At 63.9% G+C, this 27,689-nt stretch overlaps 9 protein-coding genes across 9 annotated transcripts; all 9 read right to left on the bottom strand.

The window, feature by feature from the left end:
- Positions 1 to 162: 162 nt before the first annotated feature.
- LSCM1_05046 (uncharacterized protein) lies at positions 163 to 4,737 on the bottom strand (the record flags this gene model as incomplete). Its single annotated transcript, XM_067322523.1, has 1 exon — positions 163 to 4,737. The coding sequence occupies one exon, from the start codon at positions 4,735 to 4,737 to the stop codon at positions 163 to 165; it is 4,575 nt and encodes a 1,524-aa protein (XP_067178386.1).
- A 1,111-nt stretch (positions 4,738 to 5,848) lies between these two features.
- Positions 5,849 to 8,158, bottom strand: LSCM1_05045 (uncharacterized protein; the record flags this gene model as incomplete). The annotated part of the gene is made up of 1 exon (XM_067322522.1): positions 5,849 to 8,158. The coding sequence occupies one exon, from the start codon at positions 8,156 to 8,158 to the stop codon at positions 5,849 to 5,851; it is 2,310 nt and encodes a 769-aa protein (XP_067178385.1).
- A 531-nt stretch (positions 8,159 to 8,689) lies between these two features.
- On the bottom strand, positions 8,690 to 11,620 carry LSCM1_05044 (uncharacterized protein; the record flags this gene model as incomplete). Its single annotated transcript, XM_067322521.1, has 1 exon — positions 8,690 to 11,620. One exon carries the CDS (start codon positions 11,618 to 11,620, stop codon positions 8,690 to 8,692), a length of 2,931 nt encoding a protein of 976 aa, XP_067178384.1.
- Positions 11,621 to 12,706: 1,086 nt separating this feature from the next.
- LSCM1_05043 (uncharacterized protein) lies at positions 12,707 to 13,939 on the bottom strand (the record flags this gene model as incomplete). Its single annotated transcript, XM_067322520.1, has 1 exon — positions 12,707 to 13,939. One exon carries the CDS (start codon positions 13,937 to 13,939, stop codon positions 12,707 to 12,709), a length of 1,233 nt encoding a protein of 410 aa, XP_067178383.1.
- A 661-nt stretch (positions 13,940 to 14,600) lies between these two features.
- On the bottom strand, positions 14,601 to 14,948 carry LSCM1_05042 (uncharacterized protein; the record flags this gene model as incomplete). Its single annotated transcript, XM_067322519.1, has 1 exon — positions 14,601 to 14,948. One exon carries the CDS (start codon positions 14,946 to 14,948, stop codon positions 14,601 to 14,603), a length of 348 nt encoding a protein of 115 aa, XP_067178382.1.
- Positions 14,949 to 15,817: 869 nt separating this feature from the next.
- LSCM1_05041 (uncharacterized protein) lies at positions 15,818 to 18,616 on the bottom strand (the record flags this gene model as incomplete). Its single annotated transcript, XM_067322518.1, has 1 exon — positions 15,818 to 18,616. The coding sequence occupies one exon, from the start codon at positions 18,614 to 18,616 to the stop codon at positions 15,818 to 15,820; it is 2,799 nt and encodes a 932-aa protein (XP_067178381.1).
- Positions 18,617 to 19,188: 572 nt separating this feature from the next.
- LSCM1_05040 (uncharacterized protein) lies at positions 19,189 to 20,538 on the bottom strand (the record flags this gene model as incomplete). The annotated part of the gene is made up of 1 exon (XM_067322517.1): positions 19,189 to 20,538. The coding sequence occupies one exon, from the start codon at positions 20,536 to 20,538 to the stop codon at positions 19,189 to 19,191; it is 1,350 nt and encodes a 449-aa protein (XP_067178380.1).
- Positions 20,539 to 21,050: 512 nt separating this feature from the next.
- Positions 21,051 to 23,426, bottom strand: LSCM1_05039 (uncharacterized protein; the record flags this gene model as incomplete). Its single annotated transcript, XM_067322516.1, has 1 exon — positions 21,051 to 23,426. One exon carries the CDS (start codon positions 23,424 to 23,426, stop codon positions 21,051 to 21,053), a length of 2,376 nt encoding a protein of 791 aa, XP_067178379.1.
- A 955-nt stretch (positions 23,427 to 24,381) lies between these two features.
- On the bottom strand, positions 24,382 to 27,675 carry LSCM1_05038 (uncharacterized protein; the record flags this gene model as incomplete). Its single annotated transcript, XM_067322515.1, has 1 exon — positions 24,382 to 27,675. One exon carries the CDS (start codon positions 27,673 to 27,675, stop codon positions 24,382 to 24,384), a length of 3,294 nt encoding a protein of 1,097 aa, XP_067178378.1.
- Between the last annotated feature and the right edge of the window lie 14 nt (positions 27,676 to 27,689).

Here is a 27,689-nt window from a genome sequence, read left to right as displayed (position 1 = left end):
GGCAGGGGATGCGAACAGACGGGGGGGGCAGAGGCACACCCGCACGGGAACCCAAGAGCCGTCGTTGGAATAGAAGCGACGGGGAAAGAGGGAGGACGCCGGTAAGCAGGGGCAGAGCTGCACAGAGACAGGCGCACAGGTGCTTCGCAATGGCTATCTAGTCTACCCTTGCAGTGCTGCGATACCGAAGCGCTGCAGGTTGGCGTTTCGAGCTGCGGCGGTTGTACTGCTCGAGCCGGGCCTGTTCTGCTGCTGCAGCACCGACTCGTGATGCCCCCGCACCGCTCCGTGCAGCGACCCTTGCAACGGCATGTACCGCTGCTGTGCGTTAGAGCCGCCGAGATTGCTGCGTTGCAACTGCGCCGCGTCGTTGTACATCACCGGTGCTGGGGCTGCATCGTGGTGCAGGTTGCTGCTATGGAGGGGGAGAGCTGAGCGGCGTTGCCCGGCGTCAGCGGGCTGGAGTGCGTGATGCCCCTGCTGCTTGATACTCGCCCCAGAAGCCGGCGCCGCCGCGGCAGGCATATCACGAGGCAGGTGCAATATCGAGGAAACAGGCGAGTTCGCAGCGATCACCGTCGCGCTTCGCGGCTGCGGTTGTGAGTGTTGCAGTTGATTGCGTCCTTTTAGTGATCCGGGAGGGACGTAGTGCGAGGAGAGCTTGTCGCGCGGCGCGACCGGGACATGCCCGCTACGGCCGGCCACGCAGCCTGATCCGCCCGACTTCCACTCCAGTGGCATTACCCCAGCGTTTGTGCTGCCATTGACAGCGCCGCCGATGATTGGAAACAAGTCCACCTGTGGGGTGCCGTTGCTGACGAAGCGCCATGGTTGGATGGTGCTGTTGGTGGCAGACTCCACGGGGCAGACGCCGCCACGCTCGAGCAGCGGCGCCTGGCTCGGGCTTCCACGGATGTTAACGCTGTGGGATCGACCGTACTCATCCTCCTCCACCACAAGAGCCGTCTTGGGCCGAGCCTTTGGCAGAAGAGAGCCGTAGAGCAGCCCGGGTTGAACGTGGGGACCACTGCTGCCCGCTCCATGATGGCTACGGGTTGTCATGGCAGCGCTCGGGGAAACTGACGGTGAAGCGGCACGACCGCCTTTAATCGGCGAGATGTTCAGCGTGGAGGGCATGCCACCGAGACCTGCAGCTGAAGGCAGACCAGACTGATGCACGGCGGCGCCGGGGTTGTACCCCATCCGCTGCTGCACCGTCATCGGCGCTCTCGTGCACGCACCAGGGGCTCCCGCCGCCATCATGCGCATCGCCTGATAGTACCGTCGCGCCTCGGGCGACGTCACCGGTATGACACGGCCGTCTGGCAACCGCATCAAGCGCCTCACCACTCCTGCAGAGCCATCGACCATGGCCGTGTTTAGACTTCGTGCACCCATGCCGATGGGGGGGCGTTGGCCGCTTCGCTGTGACTGCTGCGGAGGTGCCACGAGTTGCGGGGAAAGGCCGCCGTCGCAGCGGTACGGACCGTGGACGCCTCCATGCATGCCATCTCCTGCTATTGCAGAGCGTCGACCATGCCGTTCGAGACTCTCACCGTGTTCGCCCCTTGAATCAGCAGCGGCTGCACCGGGCGCACCACCGCGGTAGGGCCCCGGCATGGCCCCCTCACGGCCTCGCCCCCCGTACGGTGCTTGAAAGGCGCCCCCGCGTGCCCCACGCCCACCACGACCAGGACTGCCCATGCCACTACGCGGACCTCTCGCGCTCCCGCGTGGATAGCCTGACCGAATGGGGCTGTAGTAGCTGCCGGGCACGTAGTCACTGATGTCGGTGCTCGTGGTGTAGCTGAACGAGTACGAAGCAGCGGAGCGCGCGCTATCAGCGGCTTCGCGGTCTTCGTCATGGCGCCGAGCGCCCCCACCGCCGTTGCTGTTGCCCTCTGCCCGGCGACTCCGCAGCTCCTGACGTGTGCGCGTCTTGGCAGAGGCGCGCTTGCGGCCAAAGCGGTCTTCACTTCGAGGCGTCCTCGAATCTTCGCCGTTGCGGTCGTCGTACCCGCGGCGTCGGCTGCTGGCACGCTCGCTGCGGCGCCGACGCGTCTGCTCTTCGTTCTGCGCCGAGGAACGGGGGCTGTGGGTTTGCAGCTGCGGATTACCAGGGGCATCGCACGCGCTGTCGCTGCCGGAGGTACCACTATGCGCGCTGCCCACCTCGCTGCCATTGCTGCTGCTGCTGCCATCGTCAGGGTCAGCGCCGCGCCGCCGCCATCCACGCCGGGCTCCGTCCTTCCGGCGAGAGCACGGCGTTCCGTCTGGACCATCACGCTCCGGGCGCCGGCCATCGCTTTGAGGGCCAGATGCTGCCGCACCGTCGGCGCGGCTTTCCCCAGCGGGCCTCTTCTCTGGTGGGGGTGTTGTGCGCACGAGGCGCTCGGTATTGCCACCGCGACGGCTCGCAGACGTAGGAGAGCCTTGCGCGCTGCCCTCGTGTTCTCGGCTTCCTGGCGGTGGGCCTTGCAGCACGGTGTACTTCGGTGACGCTCCCGGGTCTGTAAGAGCGCCGCCGCCGCACTGCACTGCCACACTAGAGGCAGCCGACAAGCTGCGCCGCTGCTGCTGCTGGGAAAGCGGCGGTGCCGAGATGAGGCGCTGGGAGGTGCGGCGGGGTTCGTCACCATCTTTGCCACCCGCGTTTTGCCGCTGCACGTTGTTGCGCAGCTCCTGCTCGCCTGCAAGAACGTTGATAGCGCTGCACACGCTGCGCCGTCCTCCGTCGCTACCAGGGGCATTGCCCGCACTGCTCCGCACCCCACCAGGCGTGAGCGTGGCAGAGCCGCTGCGCATGCCATGCTGGGGGCTGTTGCTTGTGTTGAGGGGATGCTCGTTGATGACTGTGAAGAATTCGTCGTTAACGCAGTCGCCTGAGTAGCTGCTCTGACGCTCGTGCATCAGCTGGGAGGTGGCTGGGGCCAACGGGGGCTGTGCCGTGCCACCCGCTGTAGAGGACGGAAACGCGTCATCGCCGCTGCTCGCGGCGGGAAAGCGTCGATGCTGCTCGCGCTCAATAATGCGCGGCGGCGGGCGCCTGTATCCGAGGCCGTTGTCGCCATAATCCTCGTCGTCTTCACCGCCGCTGTTCTCCATGCAATCTCCAGCGTAGTCGGCGTCTTCGTCGTCCTCCGTGTAGCTCGATCCGGCCTCCTCCGTGGTGGCCGTCGGAGTGTAGTGCGCATCAAGCAGTCGATTACAGTGACTGCGGCCGCGCTGGGAGCGGCTTGGCGAGGGCGGGGCGAGGTAGCCGCCGCGTAGCGAAAGCGGTGGTGTCGCTACAGGGGAGTCAGGCCCGGAGGATAGCTGCGGCGATTGCAGCGGCACGGCGCGTGGCGAAGGAAGCAGCGGCGGCCGCTGTCGCTGCAGCCAGGAGGTCCCAGAGGTGCGGTGGCTCGCCGCGGCTGGGGGGCGGTTCTCAGTGCTGAGCATTTCCGACGCCGAGCGCGAGTTGCCTGGCGCCGCTCCGGTGCTCAACTTTACATGACCTGTCCCAAGCGGATCGCTGTTGTCGCCGCGCAACCGCCTACCATCAACGCCGCTGGCGCGCCGGCTACTTCCATGCTTGTCGCCGCTGCCACTGCCAAAGAAGTAGTTATTGTTCACGGTGATGGGGCTCTGCTCCCGCTGCGCCAGCCCCTTGAGCTGTTCTGCCTGGAAGCGTGCGAGCTCCTCTGATGGCAGAGCGCGGAACAGGTCAGTGCTTGGGCTGTCGGTGCACGAGCACAGCTCGGCCAGTTGCCGGTAGTTGCGTAGTAGCTGCAGCTGGCGAGCTATACGTGACTGCGACGCGTTCTCGAGCTCACCTGGGTCACCTGCAGATGCACCAAGGCGTGACGCTGAGGAGTGGAGCGGCGATGCGGATGCTACCCGTGTCGTCACGCGTGGCAACCCCGCACCCGCGCTGCCGTGGAAGCGGCTCACCCGCGGGGACCAGGAACTGCTCAGTGTCGGCGGCGGCCGCAACCCGCTCTCAGCAGCATCCAAGTTGAGATCAGGGTCCGCGTGCACCTGCTGCGTTGCGGCGGACGGGCCGACACGACTGCCTGAAAGGGGCCGCTCGTCGTCGCGCACAGCGCGGCTCGCCTGCGCCTTCCCGTCAGGCCACAGCCATGAGTCGATCGTGGATTGATAGCGTGATTCCGTCTCGTGGTGATGAGGGCGAGATGCTGCAGCAGCGGTCCCGCTCGCCGGTCGCCGGTACGCGTCCAGTGGATCATGTGCGACAGCACTATACCTTGGCGATGACGACCCCTGCGCCTGCGTCTGCTGTGGCGGTGGCGGCGGGCGCGCTGCTGGTGATGCCCGCATGTCCAAGTCGCCATCGCGCAGACTCGTGTGGAGCGGGTTCGAGGCCGGCGAGGCAGCCCCACACGACTGCGGCGCGTAGGAGTAGGCGGACTGCAGTAACGACGGCGAGGACTGCGCATCCCAATCACCGCTGCCACCAAATCCTCCGTGGTCGGCGCGTGAAACAGATGGCTCCAGCTCCGGCGGCGGCGGTGGTGGTGGCGCGCCGGCACGAGGCGAGGTAGACGCTGCGGCTTCGTAGGAGGTCAGCTTGCGCATGATGGGCGACAGGTGCCGGAAATGGTTGTTTTCCATGCGTGCCAGCACGGCATCGACGTCGCTTGCCTCCATGAGCTCGCGCACGAGGCTATCCTCCTCGCGCTGCATGTGGTGGCGCCACGGAGGGGTGGTGAGTGATGAGCTGAAGGCACCGAACATACTTGGAGGCGTGCAAGGGGGCAAAGCGGGCTTCTGTGCGTGTGTGTATGTATGTATGTGTGTGTGTGCACTGAGGGATGATGAATCCTGCTGCTTGACGCCGGCGATGACGTTAGCCTCCCTTGCGCGTGTAAGACGGAGGCGGAGAAGTAAAGCAGAACCGAAGAGAAAACAAAAGGCGTCGTCGTCGTTTTCTTCTCTGCGTGCACCTCCGCTAACGTTCGGATGCGCGCGCGGGTGGGTCGGGTGGGAGGGAGTTGCGCAGGTGTGCTTGGCAGCTGCGCAGCGTCTCCGTCACAGCAACGCGCGAAATGTCTGGGGGGGAGTGTTAGGGATGAGGGCGAGTTCACACACGAGCGCACGCATCAGGATGCGCTGCTGGTGCTCGCCTCAGATCGACGCGGAGAGAGGGAGGAGGAGGAGGAGGGGGGTAGCGGCGCACAGAAACAGACATGGGCGAATGTGAGGAGTATGAGAGCGAACTGGAGAGAGGAGTGAGTGACGTGTGCATGTGTGCTGTCCTGGGCTGGGCGCAGGCACTACTTGACACGTGAAGGGATACCTCCGCATCGCACTTGGCCTTGCCATGGCACGTTGACACGCGCACGAGCGCCGATACACTCGCCCTATACAAGCCTAAGGCGCAATGTGGAGGCGGAGAGCGAGTCTGCGCCTGTAAAGAGTGTGGCACCGCTGATCCCCCCCGCTCCAGAGCAAATTCAGAGCGCCGTGCTTCACCCGTGCTCACCTGTTGGGCGGGCGTGTGCTCTCCTTGCAAAGCTTACCGCGCATACAAGCACGCTGTCCCCCCCTACGCACGAGACGCGCGCGGCGTTAGAGTGGACGAGTTTGGGGACGGCGCCTTCTCCTTTCTTTCTTTGCGTTGCGCGATCTGTTGTCTATGGGCTAATGCTGTGCGGCCATTCGCGTGCGGCCCATTCGAGGGCTTGCGCAAGCGTGCCGCTGCTTCAATTTATGTTGGCGTGCGGGTGCATGTCTCCAGGGAAAGGGGCTAGGAGGGGGAGGGGCTGAGAGGAGGAGGATGTATGTGTATGTGTGTGTGTGTGTGCAGGTCTTGCAGCGAGTTCTATGCCTCCATGGATAGTTGCTCTTAAAGGTATTTGCACAGCAGCCACGACGTGAAGGCGCGGTACTCATCATGCGCTGGCACCGGCGCCTTCGCTTCTATCAGCACGACCACGTACGTGACACCGTACTGCGCAGCCCGCCCAGTGGCACCACCAACCGATGAGGTACAATGTGGCATCGCCTGCACCACTCTGGTGACGTCCTTGCTTCTCAGCACGGAGTGCACGGCCCGGCAGCGGCGCTGGGCGTACAAAGACGAGGCAAAAGGACCCCGGACACCGAGCCGGCCACTCTTCGCCCCTGCGCCTCTGCAGCAGCGCTGCACACGGGCCGCCAACTGCGAATACCGCATGGCTGCTTGCAGCACCGCCTCTACCGCCGCGCCGCCTCCGTGCACCGTCTGCGGTCCATCGAGGCCGAACGCTTCACCCTCGCCGAGTGCACAGCGGGGATAGAGCGTACTAGCTGCAGCATTGTGCGCGTCTCTGCGGCAAAGTGACGCACATGACAAGAACGTGGACGGAGATGAGGACGACGAGGCACCGACTACAGCCCTGCGTGCAGCCGCAGCGGCCGCTGCGGCTGCTGCTGCACGATGGTTGAAGTGGTACAGGAGCACATCGCATGTGCGTGTGGGCTCACCTGCCGCGGGACCGCGTCGGCCAACCCGAATATCGCAGATAGCTGCCTCCAACTCGGCAGCAAGAGGCGATATTAGCGTGACGGGGCGCCTCCACGCGGTGCGCATCGCTGCAGTGGCCTCACTCACGAGGCTCACAAAGCTGAGGGACTCGAAATGTTCCTCGATCAAGAGCTGCACGCCACTAAAGATGGAGGAGAGCGGGGAGCCGAGGAAGGGGGCGCGCATGCCACGCAGCAGAACCGCCACTGTCCACCCTGAAGCGCTCGTGAAGGCCAGAGAGACCAATGGCGGTGCGGCTGTTGAGGTGGCGCTGGAGGGATGTGCAAGCGACTCGGCGGCGGAAGTGATGCGCATCGGTAAACTTACGTAGCCGCTGACGCGCGTGCCGGCACCCAAGCTGCCTTCGTTCTCGTACGGCGCGCGTGTAAGCAGACACACAGCCAGCAATCGGGTCGTGACATCATCAGCACTCGCGTACTCGACACCGCCTACGCTACGCGCCCCTGCGGCGGCAGCGTCAGCTGCATATTTCAGCTCCTCTAGAACTGCAGACAGCGCGGCAGAGCGGAGCAGCTCGGCTGCATGGGCAGGCCGGCATGCGGCGCCGATAGAGCTGCCGGTGTTGCCGTAGAGTGGGGTGCCGCGGTACCACACAGCTGAAGCAGTCAGTGCATAGCGCGTATCTGTGCGCGGCAGACCCATTGTCGGCATGACACCACGCAGGGATGCCGCGTCTGTCGAGCTAGTGGCGGCCCGCAACAGCTCCTCCATCCGCCGCCACAGGCAAGGGAGCGTGCGCAGCGGCGACGGCTCCTCTCGGCACATACGCCGCAGCGCCGTCTCGCGTTCTGCAAACGTGCGCGGCTGCGCGGCGCCATTCGCGACAGCCTTCGCCAGTAGTCGCACCTGCGACTCCATACGGCGCTGCACTTCATACGGATTTCGCGCGAGCCGCGCATGGAGGGGCACGTGCGCAGCACACGCTGCCGCCGAGTCGCCAGCCAAGAACCTATCTGCGGGCACGGCGCTGCTTCGAAGAGCGGTCTGCACAAGCCAGTTGGCAAACACAGCTCCGTCGCCACCACCGCCCAGCCGGCGCCACACCGCTGCAGGAAGCATCACCGCCGCGGCGTACCGACCGTCCTCGATCGGGCAGGCGTAGTAGCAGCGCATTCCTTCACAGCACTCCACGTAGCCAGCGCTAGGTTCCAGAAGGCCTGCCGCACCCGAGGACCGTGCAGTCGCTGCCGCAACAGACGGCAAGCTTCTCGCCGCTGCGCGCCGCGCAAGCACGATGCCGTGCTGGATGTCGCTGAGATGATTCGCAACCACGTAGTGCATGCTGACGGCGGTCGAGGAGCCTGACGCCACAGCCGCCTTCAAATGCACCACCCCCTCCCCCGGCGCTGCGTGCTGGGGGGGATGGGGAGCGCCCGAGGGTGGGGACGGCGCATAGGTGACGTGGCGCTGATCTGCGTCCTGTGTGGCACTTCTGCCTTCGACACCTGCCACGGTGCCGCTCAGCGCAGGGCCGCCGCTTACACCGACGACAAGGGGACTCGACAGGATCGCCTCCGGCTTGGAGGAGGCCCTGGCGGTGAGCAGAAGTGGGGCTTCGCCGTAGACCTCCACATCAGCGTCCCCGACCCCGAGGGGGAAGAGGCAGAACGTGATATCCGTGCCGTACATTTGTGGCATCAAAGTGTGGGCCCGCGTTGCTTCTGAGTGCGTACCTGTACACAAAAATCGCGTGGCCGCTCAGCGGGTAGAGGAGAGAGGAGATGGGGGCGCGCGAGAGGGACGCTGAGGAGGGCACAACGAGCTGCAGTCTTCCCGCCCGTCGCGGAAGGGCTTGAGAGGGCGGACGGGGGGGCGGCATCATCGAGAGCGCGCAAGGGGCGCATGCGTTCCAGGCTGGTTCAAGCGCACCCCCCTCATGTGAATGCTTGCATGTTTTCGCGGGTGAAAGCTGCGCGCTCTCCAGCGAGGAGGATAGCGGGAAATGGGCAGTGGGGGTGGGGTGGGGTCAGTCAGGGACAGCACCGCACCCCCTCCCCCCTACTGCCCTTCTCCTCCTCCCCTCTAATGTTTGCAGAACAAACCGAGAAGGCAAGTGTGTGTGTGTGTGTCGAGGAGGAGAAGAGGTAAGCCCCCAGCGCATGCGCCCCCCCTGCGGGTCTGTGCGTGGGCCGCGCTCTGTGCGCGACACCTCCGCGCTGTCTACGCTTTTTCACCGCCTAGCATACAAACTTTTCTCGCGCCACCGTGTCTGCCGCTTTGCCAGCCTGCCTCGTCGTGCTTGCCCTTCTCGTCGTCCGACGAGGTCGGGGATATCTGTACCAGCGCCGAGTTCTCGAGCACGACGAGGGGCGCGTGGTCGGGCTGGGGGATGACGGAGCTGCACTGCTGGAGGTCATGCGGCACCTCGTCCATATCAGCGGAGGACTGAGTTGCTGAAGCGGCTGCTCCAGCCGAAATACGATGACTCTTCGGACTAGGCGTGCTCGAGGCCGTGCCGTAGTTACTGAGGCGCCGGCGCAGCTCCGCGAGCCGCTGCTGCTGTCGCACATGCACGGCGTCCAGCGGCCGGTCGGACCCACCTTTGGCGAGCGGCGAGGTCCGCTGTGCATCGACGCAAGAGGGCTGTGCAGAGGAGGACACAGTAGTGCTCTCCCGAAGCGCGCACGATGGCGACACGCTCGCAATGGGTATAGACGAGGGACTTTGGCCAAGGTGCGAAACGGAAGAAACGTGCGACGGTGTGGGTGCCACTGCCAGTACCCGCTCCGTCTCACGAAGCTTGCGCTGGCTGAGCTCCATGAAAAGTTGCAGCTCAGGGCTGGTGACGCAGACGTTGGCGCTACTGCTGTCGTCGTCCACAACAGAAGCCGCAAACACGGGAAGCCGTAATACGTTGCCTGCGCCTCGTGTGCTCGAGCGCGGCTGATGCGGTCGGTGGCCCTGACCATGCTGGCAGCAGCCGTATAGCAGCAGCCTCTCTTCCGCTGCTTCCTGCATGTGTTGCGAGGACGCCAAGCGCTGCGTTGCGGGAGCCGAGGCAGAGACTGCAGGCTTCGAGGACGATGCAGAAGATGCTGTGGTTGAACAACACGGGTGCTTGTCGTTGCCGCCTCTCGTCTGCAAAGTGTTCAGCATAGAGGCACGGCTTGCCGTTGTCGCCGCCCCATCTCCGCTGCTGCGGGTGATGCTAGCGTTGAGGGGTGGCTCGGCGTCGATGGAAAGACAACCTCCTGCAAGGGACGCGCTAGCACTCCACGCGCGAGGAGAGCGGGTGGGCGATGGTGCCCCAGGCCGTGGATCGACACGCATCACCGAAGTGGGCCTCTGCGCCAGCGTCGCGCGGTGGGAGTCATCTTTCATTGCGGCTGCGCTTGGTGCGACTGCTTCCTCAGCTTCAGGTGTGCGCGACTCATCTACAGAACCCAAACGCCCCCAACGCGTACGCGTCAACGAGACCGCGGCATTGCCATCCTCATCGTTGAGGGATGCCGCTGAAGCCGACGGAGAGGATGAGGCTTGCCGGCGCAGAGTCGCCGCCACGCGAAGACGGCTGCTGTGGGTAGACCGAGCAATCAGCTTCAGCGGAGTTGCGCGGCGCCCTGCAGCTGCTGACGCGGCTCTACGCGTTGAGGGTGGAGAGTTGCCCCCGCTTCTCCATCGCGCCGTTACAAGCTTGCCGTGCCCGTGCTCACGAAGATGGCAAGCTCCCCCCAGCGAGGTGTTGCGCAGGGGCGCCATCGACGGCACCTGGGATTCCCATCGTGTCAAACTGGTGTGCGTTGGCTTCATGTAGTGCTGCGAGGCGGTCGACCACTGCCGCTCCCGCCGCTGCGCCGTCGGGCTCCACTGTTGGGCAGCGGGCCTCCCATCGGCGGGGGCGGCCTTCACCTCTGCCGTGTGTGCAGTGAGAAGCGAAGAGGGCTGCACTGATGGTGCGCTTGGGTAGCAAACGTCGCAGGGTTGGCGATGGCGGCTGTGACGGCGATGGTGGCACGACGGGTCGCGTGCGCGGCCACTGCGGCTACTCTCCGCGGCTGCGCCAGCCTCGTGGTTCGCAGGCCGCACAACGGGGGCTGTTGGCGTCTCTGCGCCTGAGGGGTCCGCTGACGTGCGCGGACGCCAGGAGAAAACTGGAACCGTCTGCGAGCTCCCGGCGCAGCCCTGCAGAGTGTGCATGCCCCGACTCCCCGTGCGCCGAGAGGGCAGCGTGGGCCGCCCGTTGTCGGTGGAGTGCGGCAGAGATTCGTCCTTGATAGCGGAAGCCGACCACAGGTCGTTTGAAAGCCGCTGCGAGATGGACTTATAGTGGAACGGCTGCGCATCCGCCGCCTTCTGCGCGGACGAGCACACATCCCGCTCGCCCCGCTGCAGAAGCGCGTAGTTTAGTTGTGGGGGTGGGGCGAGTACTTGGGAGGAGGGCAAGAGTGTATGGTGAAAGGCTCGCGCGGGGAGTGCTGTCTGCTGCTGCTGCGCAAACTGCAGCCGCTGACGCTCCAGTGTTGCCGCCAGCTCATTCAGCTCGTACTCTCGAATGCGGTCCTTGTGCTGTCGTGCGTGCAAGGCAGCGTGAAGGGCAAGCGACTCCGTCATTGAGGACACCATAAATTGCACCTGATCCGCGATCACGGCCTCTGGCACACCGGCGCAGATGCAGTTGTCGATGAAGCTTAGGATCAGAGAAGGGCGATGCTCCTCCTCAACAGCCACCCTGGAGGGAGGCTCATGCGCCAGACAGTCACGCACCCGCGAGCGCCCGCCACTCGAAGTGCCGTCGGCCGACGCCTGCGCCTCCCCCCCAGAGAGCACACTGTCTTCGATGACGCAGTGGCTTGCTGGAGTGGAAGGGGTTCTGTTCACTGGGGCGACGGGAGGGAAAGAGGTGGCCGCCGCCGCTGTCAAGTTTGCTGGCGCCATGCGATCAGCGGCGTCCATTTCCTCCCCCGGAGGCGATGGCGCACTTCGGCGAGCAAGCCGCAGTGCGGGGACGTACAGACGCCGCGCTTGTGCAGCGTCGGCAGGCACGTGGCGCGCGTCCATTTCAACCTTTCTGCTCTCCCCCTCCTGCGACTCGGCTGCCGAGGACGTGAGCAGGTCAAGCAGGGCAGCCCTGTAGTCGCGGGGGTTCAACATGCGTCGAGCTCGCGTGGTGACGATACCGAGAAGAGATGAAAAGCAAAGCCCCCAATGAGAAGAGCGGAAGGGAGGCCAGTAGTCGCCGCTGCCACTGCACACGCCACCGGATTGGTGCACGTGCGCAACGTTGTCGTTGGCGGCCGCGCGTCCAACGGATCTGATCTCGGCGTCTATCGATTTGCTGCCAGGGACGCATGCAGCCCGTTGTGGCTGGGGGCGTTTCTGGAGAAGTACGCTGTCGCATGCACGTATGTAAGCGTGTGCGCTCGTGCGCGTGTGTATGTGTGTGCGCCGTTGATGCGAGCGGCGGTGGGATGGCCACCGCAGCACCTCAACCGCAGAGAGACTCTATGCGTCCTCCGTTACAGACCAGCCCTCAGTCATCACAGCGCCCGGCAGACCTGGCGAAGCAGTGAAGAGTAGCACACAAAGATGCGCTGGAGAGAGAGAGAAGAGGGGAGGGGAGCGGGAGGGGGAGGCAGATCGAGCGGAAGAAGGAGACGGGAGAAGGATGAGGGGGTCGATGGGGGGGCAATCCACATCTGCACCGGCGGCAGCCGGGAGAGAGGTGCGCTTCTCACCCCCGCCTTTGCGACAACGCTGGGCTAGAGGCATGGAGGGGGCATCATGGAGGGGCACACCACCCACAGCGCTTTGGAGTGTGCTCCTAAACACACGTGCATACGCCGGTGCAGGGCGCACGCATTTTGGCGTCTCCTGAAAAGCTCTTGAGGGCATGAAGAGGGAGAGCAGCATGGGTATGAGGGTGAGGAGAGCTCTCGAGGCTAAGCGCGCAAGGCAAGGACGGGGCAGGGAAGGAGGGGGGGCGGGTGAGAGGGAGAAATTTGTGCGACTCAGCCGGAGGCAGCGGCGAGGCACATGCAGAAGCTGAGGCTACCGAGCCAAGCGATAAGCAGGAAGAAGCACATACTTGCACCCGGTACAGCGGTACGCTCGACGACGCCGACGACCTGTGGCACCTCAGCAGGCACATCCACAGCCTTTTTCATCCCTGTGCACGTCATGAATCGACGATGCTGGCCGTTCGCAGCAGTAACTGTGGCAGCGCCAGTGTCAGCTGCATCAACCGCAGAGCAGCTCCTTGGAATACACGGACTCCCGGATAAGCACTGCCTTGCGCATGATGGCCGCTGTGTCGAGGCGAGGCAAGTGCTCTAGGCAGTAGAGAAGCTCAGTCTTGCCGGCCTCGATGAGCACCTCTGTCATGGACGAGAGCATTGCCAGACAGGCGTACGGGTGCAGCGCCATCGCCTGGTGCTCGCTCATGTCGGCGAGGTAGCAGTCCCACAGCGCGAACGCGTCGTCGGGGTGCATGCGGCCCACGAAGAAGCACGTGAGCAAGCTTGGGATCCACTCCCACGTGGTTAGCCCCTCCACTGTGAAGTGCTCGTAAAGCGGGAGCAGCACAGAGCGGAAGAGCATGAGAAAGTTGCCGCAATGCGCCTGCAGCGTGTGGGCGTCGTGGAGGATGTTGCCCTTCTGTGTCAGCATGCTGAAGAGGGCGTGAACGGTGAAGAATGTGTCGCGCGCCGAGCCGGCGACCCGGTCTAGTTGGCGCGCCAGCAGCAAGAGCAGCTGCACGTGATCTACCGTCACGTTGCAGTACATCATCTGCAGCGCGGCTAGCGCAGACTCCATCTTGGTCCACTGACGTGCGTCCGCGTTGTACGGGGCACAGTACCGCAGCGCTGCCACGCCCTCCTCCCAGGCGGCGAGAGAGGCTGAGGGGGCGAGGGCGGGGACAGCCGACGGACCGCGGTACACAAAAGGAATCGCTACCGTCCCGGCACTGCTGCTACCGCCAAGTACGTCACCGCCTCCCATCCTGCGAAAGCCACCGCTGCACTGCAGCGGGCCACTAACCTCCGTCGCCTTCGCCGCCGCCGTGGACGACGTGGAGAAGTTCAGTAGTTCTCTGAAGGTGTGCAGGGCAGCCACGTTGCCGCCAGCGCCGTGGCTGCCGCCATGGCCGCCGCCACCAACGCCACCGCGGTCGCCGTCCTCGTCCTCGTTGCCCCACATGCGGGTGTAGGCGGTGCTCAAGAGCTGAAAGTCCTTGTCCTGCAACTCCTCCATCGTCATCTCGCTTGACTTGTCCGTGAAGGCGACCCCGAGCAGGTAGCGGTAGACAACGCCGCGGTAGGCTGGCGGAATGCCCATGCGTGACGCTTCTCGCAGCTTCTCCATGTTCACTGCCACTTCGGCGTCAAGGAGCTCTTCGAAAATGCGAGCGTCGCTCGCTATTCCAACTTCGGCGTCGCCCACGACCGGTGAGTACGGCATTGAGTGATGCATTAACGTTTGGGGGCGGGCGGGGGGGAGGGTGGATGTGAGGGATGAACCGCTGTGTCAGCCCCGCTCAGCCAGCACTCAGTGTGCTGCGGATATGTGACTGTGTGTGCTTGTGTGTATGTGTATGTGTGTGTGTGTGCACCAGGGTGCGTTGTGTTGTGTAGTGGAGCAGAGAGGGGTGGGTGGGTCGGCTGAACAGGGGAAGAGTAAGAGAAAGTGAAGTGCCTTTCAGTCCATTGGGTAGAGACGCGGTTGAAGTATTCCCCGCAGTCCTCGCACCACTGTCACGTGAACGTCAGCACGCATGTAGGCTCTGACCGGCCTTGCCGCACTCTTCGCGTACTCTCCCTTAACGAGGGGGTGGCGTGCAACGGGCGCGGTACCGAGCGCCGAACCAGCGCTTGTGTCCCGGCATCGACACACGCATGTTGGCCGATGTGCGATCATACGCGGCGTACTCTTACTTACGCGCCTTACATGGCGGGAGAGAGGAGCATCACACCCATCCAAAGAGATGGGGGAGGAAGGGGGGAGCAGTCAACCCACCCCGACCTCTTCCTGCACACAAGAGAGTTGACGACACACATCACACACATCAGATACGCGTTTGAGGCCTTCCAGCGCGTTGGGAAACGGCCTCCCGCTTGCCGACTCCTCACACAGACTAAGCGCTGCCAAGGCGGCTGCTGTACTCGCGACGGAACGCCGCCGGGGGCAGTTGCCACACGTGCTCTTTCACCGCCACCGAAACTTCCTCGCTGAAGAGCTTCTTGGCGTCACGCACGAGGTCTTCCTTGCACTCCTCGAATTTGCCGTCCACGTCGCCGTAATAGTGGTCGGCGAGGATCTGCTTCTCCGAGGCGACGGCGATCATCTGGAAGAGGGAGATGACGACGGCGGCGGAGTAGATGGGCCACAGCCGCTCACGCGTCCAGCCCCATACGGACTGCACAGCGCTTATCGTGGTGCCGACCGCCTTGCTGATGTAATCCTTCTCCGTGAAAGCGGACATCACCAACTTTTTTCTCTATGTCTCTCTGCGTGTGTGCTGTGGTAGGCGAATGGAGGTGAGGGGGTAGTGTAGGGGAGGAGGTGCTGTGAAGAGGTGTCGCTCGCTGTTGTGTGTGCGCGTGTGTGGGAGGGAGGGGGAGGGAGAAGAGGGCGATTTAAAATACACATGAAGGTCATGCGCTAAACATGACGGAGCTTGAACGGATTCTGGGGAAGAGAGGACCGGAGTGTTGGGGGGGGGCGGGACACTGCGGGCAGGTTCGAGCGTATACAGGAAATGCCTCGCTGTGCACGTGACCTCGCCAATAGTGTCCGTGGCGGAACACCATACCGGGCCACGTCACTCCGCTTTCCTCTACTGCGTCTTCAAGTGCATCGAGAGGGGACAGTGACATGGACGAGCTTGGTAGGGCACCCGGTGTCGGGTGAGATGAGGCCGATACAGAGGCTGCCATCGAGTACACCCTCCTGCCTTCACATTTTCGGATGCCAATGCGGACTCGCCGGCGCTCTTTTGCTGAAGGACAACTTGCACTCGCGCGTGTGCATGTCTGCCGCCACTCGCCTTTCCTGTGCAGTCGTTGACGCGCAAGATGGCCTTGTTAGAGGAGACAGATGATAGCCCGCCTGGTGCGCGTCATAGTGGCGGGGAGAGGGAGGGGAGAGCGTGGCTTGGAGAGCCTCTTCGCCGTTCAGCTCGGAAGCTCTTTCTCCCTTTCGACGGTGCTGCGCGCATTGGGCGAAGCGCGTGTGCGTGTGTGTGCTTCGTCAGTCTCACTCGAGAAGGCGGTGGACACGGAGGACGCCACGGGAAGGCGGAGACAGCGACCGAGTCGGTGCTCGCCTGTCGCCCTTCTTCCCTTCACTTCCTCAGTAGTCGTCATCGTAGAGGGAGAGAACAATATACTTGGTGGCACCGACAACGACGCAGAAGCTGCGGGCCCGGCTCATGCTCACGCGCAGCGGCACACCCTCCATACCGGTCACCTCGCACAGAGCCGCCCGCGCCGAAGTCGCCGCGGCCGCGGAAGAGTCCACCGCATCGTCGCCATCTTCGCTGCCGCCGTCATGCTCTTCTTCATCGACCGTCACCAGGTGTCCATCGCCGTCGACGACGGCGATGAAGAAGGGCGCCGGCGCAGCTAACCCTCCTCGGGCGCCAGATCCCGCACGATAACCTGCAATGACGGTGCTTGGCTGGCAGACGACAACGTGCCGATTCGCCTGGAGGTAGCCGTACCAGGCAGCGACGTAGGTGGCAGAAGGCGCCGCACGGCCGTGCTGGACTGTGATCTCTGCCTTGAGGCGGGATGCGATGAGGCTTACGTTCACGTCTACCCCGGGGCGCGCCTCGAGGACAGAGCTAGGAGCTCCGGGCGGGTCGGCGCTGTCCTCCCCGGCTTCACCGTCGCTGCGCACCACCAGTCTGTACGTGCCGATCTGTAGGCCCTGGATTGCATTCGCCGCCGTGGTAGAGGACTGCAGCACGTGCAAGTGGGCCCCTTCAGTAACGAGCGCGCATCCGCACTCGTCGCGTGCGACGTTGCGAGTGCTTTCACTGGGTAAAATGTCCGCCAGGCCCGTCTCGTACCGCGGGTAGTAGCCCTTCGCCGCCCCATCGTCTTCACTGTCGCCACTGATGTCACCGTCGCCAGAGGCAGCGGTGCTACCTTCGTCATCCCCTTCTTCGACTCCTTCCACCACACAACAGAGGAGCTGAGACGCCGGCGAGGAGGAGGTGCACCCACTCTCATGCACATTCGGCAACACCACGCGTACTGGAAGAGGGTCCGTGGCTGACGCCGGCAATGACGCGCATTGCTGCACGCTCGCGGAAAGATGCTCACAGAGGCACCTCAGCGGCTCTAGATGCAGGTCGGCCGCTTCTGCCGTACAGGAGAGAAGATAATTCAGCAAGGCCGGCTGGCGCGTCGCGCTGAGCGGAACTTCGTCCACCACAGGCGCTGGCTGTTGCGGCGACGGTGAGCGGGCCAACCCACCCGATGCTGCCGCCGCGCCGGACGGCGGCGACACGGCTGAAGTCTTCTCTCGGTAATCTTCTTCAGCCCCCACAGGCAGCCGCTCATCACCCGTATCAGCGGCGAAGCGGCAGCCACGTGCCCAATTATGCGATTGCTGCAGCACCCACAGCGCCAAGTCACGCGCGCCCTCCGCCTCCTTCGTGATGCATCGAAGAAAAGACTCGCAGAGTCGCCGTAGATCGCCGAGCTGCTGCGTAACGTTTTCTGGCTCGCGGAGGTGCGCGGCGCACGCCATGGCTGCCTCACAGCAGCGGTAGCACACGTGCGTGACTTCGTGCATCGCGCGCTCCACTGCCGTCGCCATCGCCTCCAAGTCCTCCGACACAGCGGTGCGTATGAGCTGCTGCTTTGCGTACTGATAGAGTGCCGAGGGATCTGGCTCCGCGAGTTGCACCAGGATGGCCGAGGTAAGGAGGGGAGCGGCGGCAGGGAGGCCGAGATGTTCCCAGAGACGCCTCCGCAGCACTGCGTGCCAATCGTTAGAAACCTTCTCGTACGCCTCCCGCGCGATGCGCGTGTACTCGCGCACGTAACATAACGCGAGCCAATGTGGCGCGGCGAGCGCGGAGAGGTTGGCGTGCAAGTCCACCTCCCACAGCGACTGTACCGCGGCACCACCTGGTGACGCGTCCGTAACGCACACGTACAAGCGGTGATGCTGCGCCACGGCAGGACGGACGCCGTCCATGGCAGACTCGCCAAAGCATAGCCACTCGAACAGGCCGGTACCTCTTTGCGCGCGCGTCTGAGTGCCAGCGAAAGCTCTGCCAGGCACACAGCACTGCCGCACTTGCACGTCCTCAACGACGACGTCTTCCCAGGCAGCCATGCCGCCGCTGAGCTCGCGCCCAGGCCGGGCAGGAAGGTGCGACGGTAGGGACAGCGGCAGACGGTGCACCTCGTACAGACCGCCGATCAGGCAACGAAGAATGCCGTCGCAGCCAAGGACCAAAAGCAGCGAGACTGAGCTGCTGCCGCCTCTCGTGTCCGGACGATTTGCGCTACACATCACTGCGGTTGGGAAGGGCACAGCGGCCGCGTCTCCCGGGCTGTCCCGCGAGAGCGGGAAACCCTGCGCAACTTCGTCGAGCAGCGCAGCTGTCACACCGGTGCGCACCGGCAGGCACCGTGTCTGCATGTCGGCGTGCATAGCGTTGAGGTGACGGTAAGAGAGCGACGGCACCGCACACCAGCCCATGGAAAGCACAGGGCGTCCAGGCGGGAGGGTTGTGGAGGCTTGCGGCACACCCATGGAAGCTGCCACCGAGGTGGAGGCGCTGTAGCCGTTCCCAGAGGTCGTGGCAGCGGGACTGAGGAAGCGCACCAGGGCGCCGCCCTCGACGTCCAGTACGAGCAGGAGCCCTGACGGTAGCCCAAGGGTGAACAGACGCCCCGAGGGCGACCAGCAGCAGCGCACTGACCTGCCGTGGGGCTTCTGCCCCTCGATGCCATTGTCCTCCAGTGCAGCCTGGAAGGGCTTGAGGGGAAAGTTGAAGACTGTAGTGAGGGTGGTGGATCGATAGACAGCGACGGAGCTCCTCGTGACGAGACCAAACAGATTCGCACACGGACACGCAGTGAGGGCCAGGATCGGCTCCGCAGTCGACTTGGAGTGCAGCAGCTTCATCCGGCGCGGAGCTGTTGACGGAGGACTGGCAGGCAGAAGAAGTCAGGTGGCTTCGGTAGCCACACGCCCCACACAATCTAGCTTATGTGTGGATCTGTGAAGGTATCTGCCGAGCTTGCAGCGTGGTGACGGCCAACGGCACAGCAGCGAATCAGAAAGAGAGGCGGATGTGAGGAATGAAAAGTGAGGGAGGGACGACGCGCCATGGCCTTTCCAAGCACACTTCAGGGGTGCACCCACGGCGTTGGCCGTGCACTCGCTTCTGTCGAGAGAGGGCCCACGCATAGGTGTCGGTCTCGCTCTCTCCCTCTCTCTTTGAGCACCCTCAGTTGTACGAGGCGCCGTGACCATTGCCACGAGCGCCAGGCCACCGGGCAGCAATGTAGTTCTGCAGCGTGAGCTTCGTGAAAGAGTGAGGATGCGGCGCATGCCGAGTCGTGGCTGTTGCAGATGTGTGTGTGTGTGTGTGTGTGCTTACTAGCGCATGCTCCAGCGACGCGTTACTCGGGAGCTAGCATATGTGGAAGAGCGGAGAGGCGCATTGCGCCTCAGGCACGAGGCCGCTCACGGACTCAGTGAGTGGCTCCTGCCGCACCCTCTCGTACCTTCCAGTAGGTCCAAATGCCTGTGCACTCCATTAGGCGACAGCTGCTGCCACCCGCCGTGCCGTTGGGGGCGCCGTCCACTCCCGCGATACCGATAGCGGCGTCTGAGGTCAGCTTTGCCAGCATCTTTTCGCCAAAGAAGAAACGCACCATGCGCTCGGCGTCGGCTGTGCTCTTGAACTCGTAGTCCGTGCGCACCCAAGTCCGCGTGAATCCCAACCGCTCCTCCAGCCGCTGTGTGTATGTGCTCTGCCGCGTCGGCACCGCAGAGCCGTTGCCCAGCGTCTCTAGTATGACCACCGCCGCATCTGAGCGCGTGTTGTCGAGTAGGCTCAGCAGCGATTCCACAACTGAGTCTACCGCGGCGTGCCAGCGGTCCTCGCCCCACTGCATTCGCATGACATAGGAGAGGGACCACGCGCATACAATGAGGGGACAACGGGGGTGCTGCGTTACCGGGAGAAAGTTCGACTGAATCGCTTCAAACGATACCGGGCGGAGGCACAGCTGCAACACCGGCGGCAGCGGTTTCTCAGCTTTGCCACCGTTGCCACCGCACAGTGCCACCACCGGCGCTGACGACAACGCGTGCAAGGTGGTGCTGGCCGTATCGCCATCAATCGTCTTCTCTCTCGGCGCGGCGACGGGTAGCAGACTCACAGAGTTGTAGTGTCCAGACCGAGCAGCACTCCGCACAGTGTTCACCAGGCAGCGCCGCAGCATCGACACCTCGCTGTCGTAAGCGTAGATGGCCTGAACGGCTGGGTGCTGTGCTACCATGCTTTCGATGCGCCCGGTGCCGCACCCAAAGTCTGCTACGCGCACCCATGGCTGCGTGCGCTGCCCCGCGCCAGCGCCAGCGGGTGCCGCTGCGACAGCCGCCGTGCGAGTAATGCGGCCCAGCACGTCCTCCAGCAGCGTGTGGCGCACCGCCGTGCAATTGTGGTGGTTCATGAGCATATCGTAGGCCTCTGGAAAGCGGCGGTACATCTCCAGCGTGCCGACCTTAAAAGGAGGAACGACGGAGGCGACGTCAGCGGACGTGGGGTGTGTGTCGTGCCCCATCAGCGGCCCGCCAGTCGCCGGAGGCACCGCTGCGGCAGGGGCGTTCGCACACCACAACTGTTTCAGCTCTCGTTTGAGTCGCGCATTCAGTAGCGCATTGCTCGTGGGGATCACAGTGACGTCGATTGCGGCAGACGGTGATGCTTCGGCTGTCGCTGTGGCGCCTATCGAGCGACATGCAGCCGCTGCGTTCTTCTCCGTGTCGACCTTGGGCTTCTTCAAGGACTGCGCGCCGTTGACGCTCGTGGCCATCGGGTGGCCGCCGATGATACCGGCCGTTGTCGTGGATACTTGGGCTCTGTAAGGGATGACGCGTATCGCTTTCGGTGAGACGGCCGTCACCGTCGTCTGAGGCTCCGTTTCCCTGCGCGGCCGCAGCACAGCGAACACGCGCAGGCGCGTTGCTCGTAAGGGGAGGATGGGGTTGATGGAGGAACGATTCGACAAGGAGGACAACCACAAGCGGTTCGCGGAGGAGAGGAGCAGTGCCGAGAGAGGGGAAGGGAGGCAGAGCACCCAAGCAGAGGACAGCAACGACAGCGATAGCGGGAAGGCCTTCGGCCCTCGGAAGAGAGACGATTCGAGCGGTATTGTTTGGGGCTTGTGCGAGGGCAGTCTGCTATGGATCTAAATGGTGAGGAAGGGGAGAGGGGCACACGTAAAACGAACTCACACGCAGACAGAGAGACAGAGAGAGGGGCCGCCCCACTCACGTGTACGCTGCTGCTGCTGCCGCTGCTGCTGCGAATACTCTCACACCGCCGTCATCTCACACGGTGCAGCAAAGTCCGCTGCTTGCGCCACTCCAGCTCCTCCCGCTTCACCATCGCGTACACGGCACGCTCCACGAGCTTCGCGTCAAAGCCCATGCGTGCGAGCTCCGACAGCAGGCGGTGGTGCTCGACCGTGGCCCCGAGCGCGACGCGGCGGCGCAGCGCCTCCTCCACGCGCAGGACAAGCTCACTCTGTGCTTCCGTCAGGGCTTGGTCGGCCACGCCGCTTTTGATAGCGTCGACAGTGGCCACCTTGAAGAGTTTAATGGCTTCCTCAGCATCGCTGCGGCTCGCGAGCACGTCAAGGCGCATCCGGGCCATCGACTCCGTAATGCGCACAAGACTCTCGAGTTGCCGGGCCGTGATTTGGATGATCGGCGTCTTACTGGTGCTCGAACCACCACCACCACCACCGCCCGCCGCGCTGCCTACGCTGCTCATGCCGCCGAGCGTCTCGAGGGTTCGCTGATGCGCGTCTCGGCGCACCTGCACATAGAAGTCGAGCAGCACCTTCATCGCCTCCTCTGAGATGACAGGGCGACAGGTGGAGCGGGCGTAGGAGATGTACTTGGTGAAGAAGCTGCGCTCCACCACCTCGTTGCTGTGACTCTGCGCGGCAGAAGCGGACGCACCGGCGCGGCCACCACCGCGTCGCCCGCCGCTGCCATTGGCGCTCTTGTGCAGCCCGATCACGTGGTGCGCCAGTCGCTGATCCGTCTCGGGGTTTCGGGGGTCGATCACCTTGAAGATGAGGTCGAAGCGGGAGAGGATGGAGCTTTGGAAGTCCATCTGGTCCTCGTTGGAGCGCAGAGGGTCATAGCTGCCGAGCGTCGGGTTCGCAGCCGCCAGCACGGACGTGCGGCTGTTTAGCATTGTCGTCAGATTTGCCTTGGCAATCGAGATCGTCTGCTGCTCCATCGCCTCGTGGATGGCGACCTGATCTTGCTCTCGCATTTTGTCGAACTCGTCGATGCACACGACACCGCCGTCGGCCAGCACCATCGATCCCGCCTCGAGCACGAAGTCGCCGTTGCCATTCGATATTACGGACGCGGTGAGGCCGGCAGCGCTGCTGCCCTTGCCGGAGGTGTAGATGCCGATCGGCGCCACTTTCTCCACGAATTTCAGCAGCTGCGACTTGGCCGTCGATGGGTCTCCGATGAAGAGGACGTTCATGTCACCACGAAGGAAGTTGCTGCCGTTGCGCTTGCGTGTGCCACCCAAGAGGAGGCACACGATCGCTTTCTTCTGATCCTCCAGGCCGAAGATGGCAGGGTCGATGCTCGCGGAGAGCCGCTGGCATACGTTCCCTTGCCTCGCAAAGGCTTTGAAGGAGGCCTCCTCTTCCGGCTGCCACGTCATGATCGACCGCGATCGCACACGAGAGGAGAAGTTCTGGTTCACACTCACCACCGCGCAGCTGGCATCCTGCGTCGTGCGAAACATGAGACCGACACAGCGCACGTATTGCGCTCGCAAGCCGGCCGCCGCCCGAGCACGACCACCGCCGCGTGCGCTGTCGAAGCCACCTCGCTTCTCCTGCACCGAGACCACACCGACGATCTGGACGCGGGAGCCGGGACTGATGCGGTCGACTAGGTAGCGGTCCACAACCACCGTCAGGTGTCTCGGTAGTTCACCGGTCGGTACGTCCTCGGGCAGCTCCTGCAGCTTGATGATCTGCTGGTCCTCGTACTCGCACTCCATTGGCAGAAGCACATAGGGGTTAGGCCGGCACTTGCCGGAGGAGGCGCCACCACCACCGCGGCCGTTGTTCTCCATGCACTGTGGGGGCAGATCGACTGACCGCCCGCCGTTGATGTGGGCTTTGCTGCGACAGCTCGTACACTGGATAGTCGCGCGGACACAGCGGGCGTGTGTGGAGCTGGACTTGACGACAATGCCGCTCACACAAACAAGCTGTGCCACAGCGGCCTGAGCGAGGTTGCGCAACGCCATGGGCGGCACACCCCAGAAGAGCTGCACCTGAATCGTCGTCTCACGACTGTAGGCCGGGAAGAGCTTTCGCTCCAACGCGAGTTCCCACGCTGCGTGCTCCATCAGCGGTAGTGCGCGGGTGGGGTTGTGCTGCACTGCCCCGAAGAGTACCCCGCTGAACTGCTGGAGGTGTGCCATTTGGATTTCCACGAAGTGCAGCCCAGCCGACAAATTGCGCCGCAGCATGTCCATGTACAGAAACTCATGATGGATGCGAAACTGCGTGACAAACGCCTTTGAGAGGAGGCGAATATCAGTCCCCACCTCACCGTCGCCATCCACGCTACCGCTGCCACCATAGCCGTCACCCGACAGCGCGCCGCTGCCGTGGAAGTTCGTCACGTGCACGGCGCCAAGATCCGACTGCATCTTGGTAGCTTGGCGGGTGTTTTTGCAGAGAGCGTGAACACGGTGGAGCGGGGAGGAGGAGGAGGCCGCCGCACACAGTTGTGGGTGCGCGTGTGCAAGTCTATTGCTTCTTCCGTGTCTATGAATGTGTGTGCACAATGTGCAGGAGAGCTTCCTACCGCCTCCGTACCGATGTGCGGTTGCTGCTTTGTTGGCCGCGTCGAGGGAGGCGCTGCACTGCACCCGCCCCCCAAAAAAATCCACCCGAGTCTGTGGCGAGTTGCTCCGATGCGCACGCGCAGACGTGTGCGCGGGTTCGAGTGACAGGAAAGGTGTGCAGATCCAGTGGCGAAAAAGGGGGAGGGAGGAAAGGGAGGGGGTTGAGGGTCACAGCGAGAGTACGGCAACCACGCAGTCGTCGCATGGGGGAGGAAAAAAAAGGGCAGCTACGCAATGGTGAGACGGCTGCACTACAGCATTGTGGCGGAGACGGGGACCAGGAGAACCACAGTCACCAAAGCTGTAGCTGACGCATCTGCCTCGTCTTCACGGTGAGGGACAGACGACGCGGCAGCGCTCTCCCGTATGCCTCTCGCCCCGTCGTTCCTTCGCAGCCTGAGGCATTCACAATCCATTCCTCGAGGCGCGGCTTCAACCGTGATACTGCCAAATGTTTCGCAGAGGCATACGGGCGTGCGCGCCCCTTCGATGCTGATTGTGCGCTCCTCGCCGCTTCCATTTCTTCACCACTCACTGCCTCCTCTCCCCTCTTTCTCTTTTCTTCGGCACAGAGCGCGAACATAGGGGAGGAGGGGAGGGCAGGCACGCGGTATGCGGTGTGTACAAACACGGACTGCTCACTCTCTTTATCCTCCTCACGAGGCAACATATCGAAGGGGGAAAGCGTTTAGAAAGTTCGGGCACAAAGTGCGCTCGTCGCGCATCACCACACGCCCGTCTCACCCCGCGCTGGATATCATGCCGTAGCTGCAGCGGCGGCGAGCGACTCGCGCACATAATTGTCGAACGGCGTCTTGGCGCTCAGGATGAGGTAGTCATGGTCTAGCACGCCGTTCATCTGCTTCTCCACGAGGAGTGGCAGCAACCACACGACCCCCGCATCCGCCGCCGAGTAGGGGAGGCGGTGGTATCGGACCATCTCCGACACGCACAGGCGACTCTCACACCCGTGCGTCAGATAAAACTTCACGACCATTAACAGTGCGAGACGCTGGCGCGCCACGCACAAGACGTTGTGCACGCCAATGCTTACGAAGAAAGGCCCGTGCATCGCCAATGCCGCGTCGAGGAGGTCCAAACGCGACGTCTTGAGCGCGTTCACAACGTCAACGAGCTGTGGAACCTCCAGGGCGAGCCAATCCTCGTCCGGCGGCAGCCGCCCCAGTGCTACCTCCGCTGCCAACAACTTCACTTGGAGCACGCGCTTGTTGTGCAGTGGAGCGTCGGGCGGGTATACAACGGTCGCCTTCGCCAGCAGTGAAGCGGCCTCCTCGACGAGCGACATGCAGAGAGGCTGCCGGAGTAGCGCGCAGGCTCGGCGATAGTAAAGCATACATCTCTCCGCCAGCGCTGATGGGAAGCATTCATGAAAGGCTGAGATGAAGAGATCCACGTCGTCGCTCATCGGGGCATCTGCGGCGATCATCTCCATGATGAGGTAGGCGAAGCTATGTAGGAGGCACTCGCTCTCCTTCGAGTCGTATGTCAGCAGCCATCGCGGCGGCCCGCAAGGTTCGCTGAGCTGTTGCACCGCCGACGCCTTCACCCGTCTGTTCAGGACGCCAAACAGCTTCGACGTGACTGTGTTCAGGTTCGACTGCACCGTCGCGACGCCGCGCGCAGTGGCCTCGTCAAAGACGCTACGCACGCGCCGCAGCACCACCGGGATGACACTGTACGGCGGGGCATCAGCCTCGCCGCCGCGCTGGAAAAGCGCTTGCAGCAGCTCGCTGAGCTCGTTGGCGTAGTGGCAGGCGTCCGTAAGCGCCTCGACGGGATGGGCTCGGAGACCCGCCTTGTAGGCTGCCAAGTCCGTCACCGAGACGGGGGCCGAGGACAACGCGGCGTGACCGCCCGTCTTGCCGCACTGAAGGGTGGATAGAATGGTGTTGAGGTATGTGCCGAGGGCGAACAATGCGATCCACATCTCTCCCGGGAAAGAAAGGCGGCCACGGTCAGCGTCGCGGGTGCCGCAGTCAGAGACCATTGGCCGCACGTGCCCTTCCCAAAGGGCAAGCATCTCGCTAGCTGTTTTACCAAAATCACCGTACACGCCCTCGATGCCAACCACACCGAAGAAGGCGTGCTCGAGGGTCTTGACGATGCCCTCGTCTCTGCTGGAGGGCGCGTCGCCTCTGCCGTGGCCTCCCGAGGTCTCGTCGGAGGCAAGCTGTATGAGGAACGACTTGCATAGACGGGCAGCGATGCACAACCTCTTTTCATCTGTGGGCAGTGGCGGGATGGGGAGCTTGTCCAGGAGTGCCAGGGCCGTTGGCGGCTTCTGTTTATGCGGGGGCAGTGACACCGGCCGACGCTGTCCGTGGCGCGGCGCTGGTATCTCTAGGCGAGAGCCACGAACCGGCGGCGAGGCAGTCGGGTCAAGGCTGCTTGGGCAGGGGCGAGCAGAACCGCCGCTGCCGCTGCCACTACCTTCACCGGCATTGCTGCGAGGTGCGGAGCGGCCTCGGCGCCGCCCAGTAGCAGCACCGCCATGCGCACCGGTGTCAAGCGCCTTCGATGGCGCCGGCGATGGCGGTGCTTTCCCAGAGGCTGCGGAGGCGCCGAAGAACGACGCGGCCGAGCGTGCAGGGGTGGCGGCCGCTGCAGTGAACACGGAGCCACCTCTGCCTGCCCCACCGCCACCCGCGGGACCTAGCCCAGAGGCTGCAGGGCTGAAGGCGGATGCGGTAGTAGACGGTGCCGGCGTCGCACCGGCTGAGAGGACAGCGCGGGCGAAGGGGCTCACATGGGAGCTTGTAGACTCAATGCTGCCGCTGTGCGGTACCGCACGCTCCTCTGACATACTCGCAGGCGGTGCCGACCCGGGCGCCTCTGGTAGGGCAGCTGTAAAGGCGGAGGCGATCGGTGCTTGGATCTTTGATGGTGGCGCGCTAAAGGCGCTGCTGCTCTTCTTCGCCCCGGTAGCTGAGGTCTTCGCCGCCGCCGCCGCCGGAGGAGGACGAGGCGCCGCTACCGCTGCAGCGGAAGCGCTACCGAGCACGGAAGCGCCAAATGCACTCGGTGGCGGCACCGAAACGGAGGTGAGTGAAATAGGCTCCGTTGCTGCCGCGGCATGCGCCGGCGCTGCCGCAGGGGAGCTGAAAGTCGTCGCAAGGGTGGATAGGGCAGCGGCGGACCTGTCGACACTTGGCACAGGAGCACCAAAGACAGATGACATCAGCGGCAGAGGCGTAGGGCCGCTGGCGACACTGCCGCCTGTGCCGGTGGTACCGAAAGCTGTGAAAGCCGAGCCGAGGACAGACCCACCTGCGTCCCTGGCGCCTGGGGTGCTCTGCGTTTCTGCAGATGCCAGCACCGGTGCGGCGGCCGCCAACGCTCTCGCACGCTTGTGACCACTGCCATTGCCCTCTTGACCCTTTTGTGGGGCGGTGAAGAACACATTTCCCGAGCTCAGCACACCGCTGCCGCTGCCGCCGCCACCCGGGATCCCACCGTCGCCCGATGCGGGCATCGAAGGGAGCGGCAGCACCGCCGAAAATGCCGGCGCCGCAAATACGGGCGCCGCTGTCGAGGTAATTGCGGCGTAAGACGGCGACGGCACTGTGGCGACTGCTAGGTCGGCGGGGATGGTATACGCGCCCAGCGAAGGAGAGGGCAGTGTTGCACCAGTGCCGAAGGTGGGGATATTTGAAAGGGGCAGAGCTGCCTCGCTCTTGGGCCGAAGGCCACGTTGCGAGCCGCTCATGTTGAAATTGCCGCCGTGGCTGGTGATGTTGCTGCCGCCATCGCCAATCTTGATGGACGCTGCACCGCCAAACACCAGCGAAGGGGCGTTGTGATGGCTTCCTCCGAAGCGGGAGAAGCTTCCTAACCTAGCATCGCCGGCTTTGTGAAGTGCACTGGGACCACTGCTAGGGTTGCTGAGGCCGCTCATCGGCGCCGGCCCGCCAGCTGCAGAGAAAACGGCGTTGGTGGGTGCGCCTAGTACACCGCCACCTCTGCCAGGTGCACTGATCAGCGGAGGTGCACCACCGCTGGCGGAGCCGCCAAAGCCCCCAAAGCCAAACATGCGATCTCGGGGAG

Source organism: Leishmania martiniquensis, chromosome 24 (genome assembly GCF_017916325.1).
Source record: "Leishmania martiniquensis isolate LSCM1 chromosome 24, whole genome shotgun sequence".
In the NCBI taxonomy this organism is placed as follows: Eukaryota; Euglenozoa; class Kinetoplastea; order Trypanosomatida; family Trypanosomatidae; genus Leishmania; species Leishmania martiniquensis.
The sequence above is the reverse complement of the archived record's forward strand: the minus strand, read 5'-3'. Positions and strand labels throughout refer to the sequence as shown.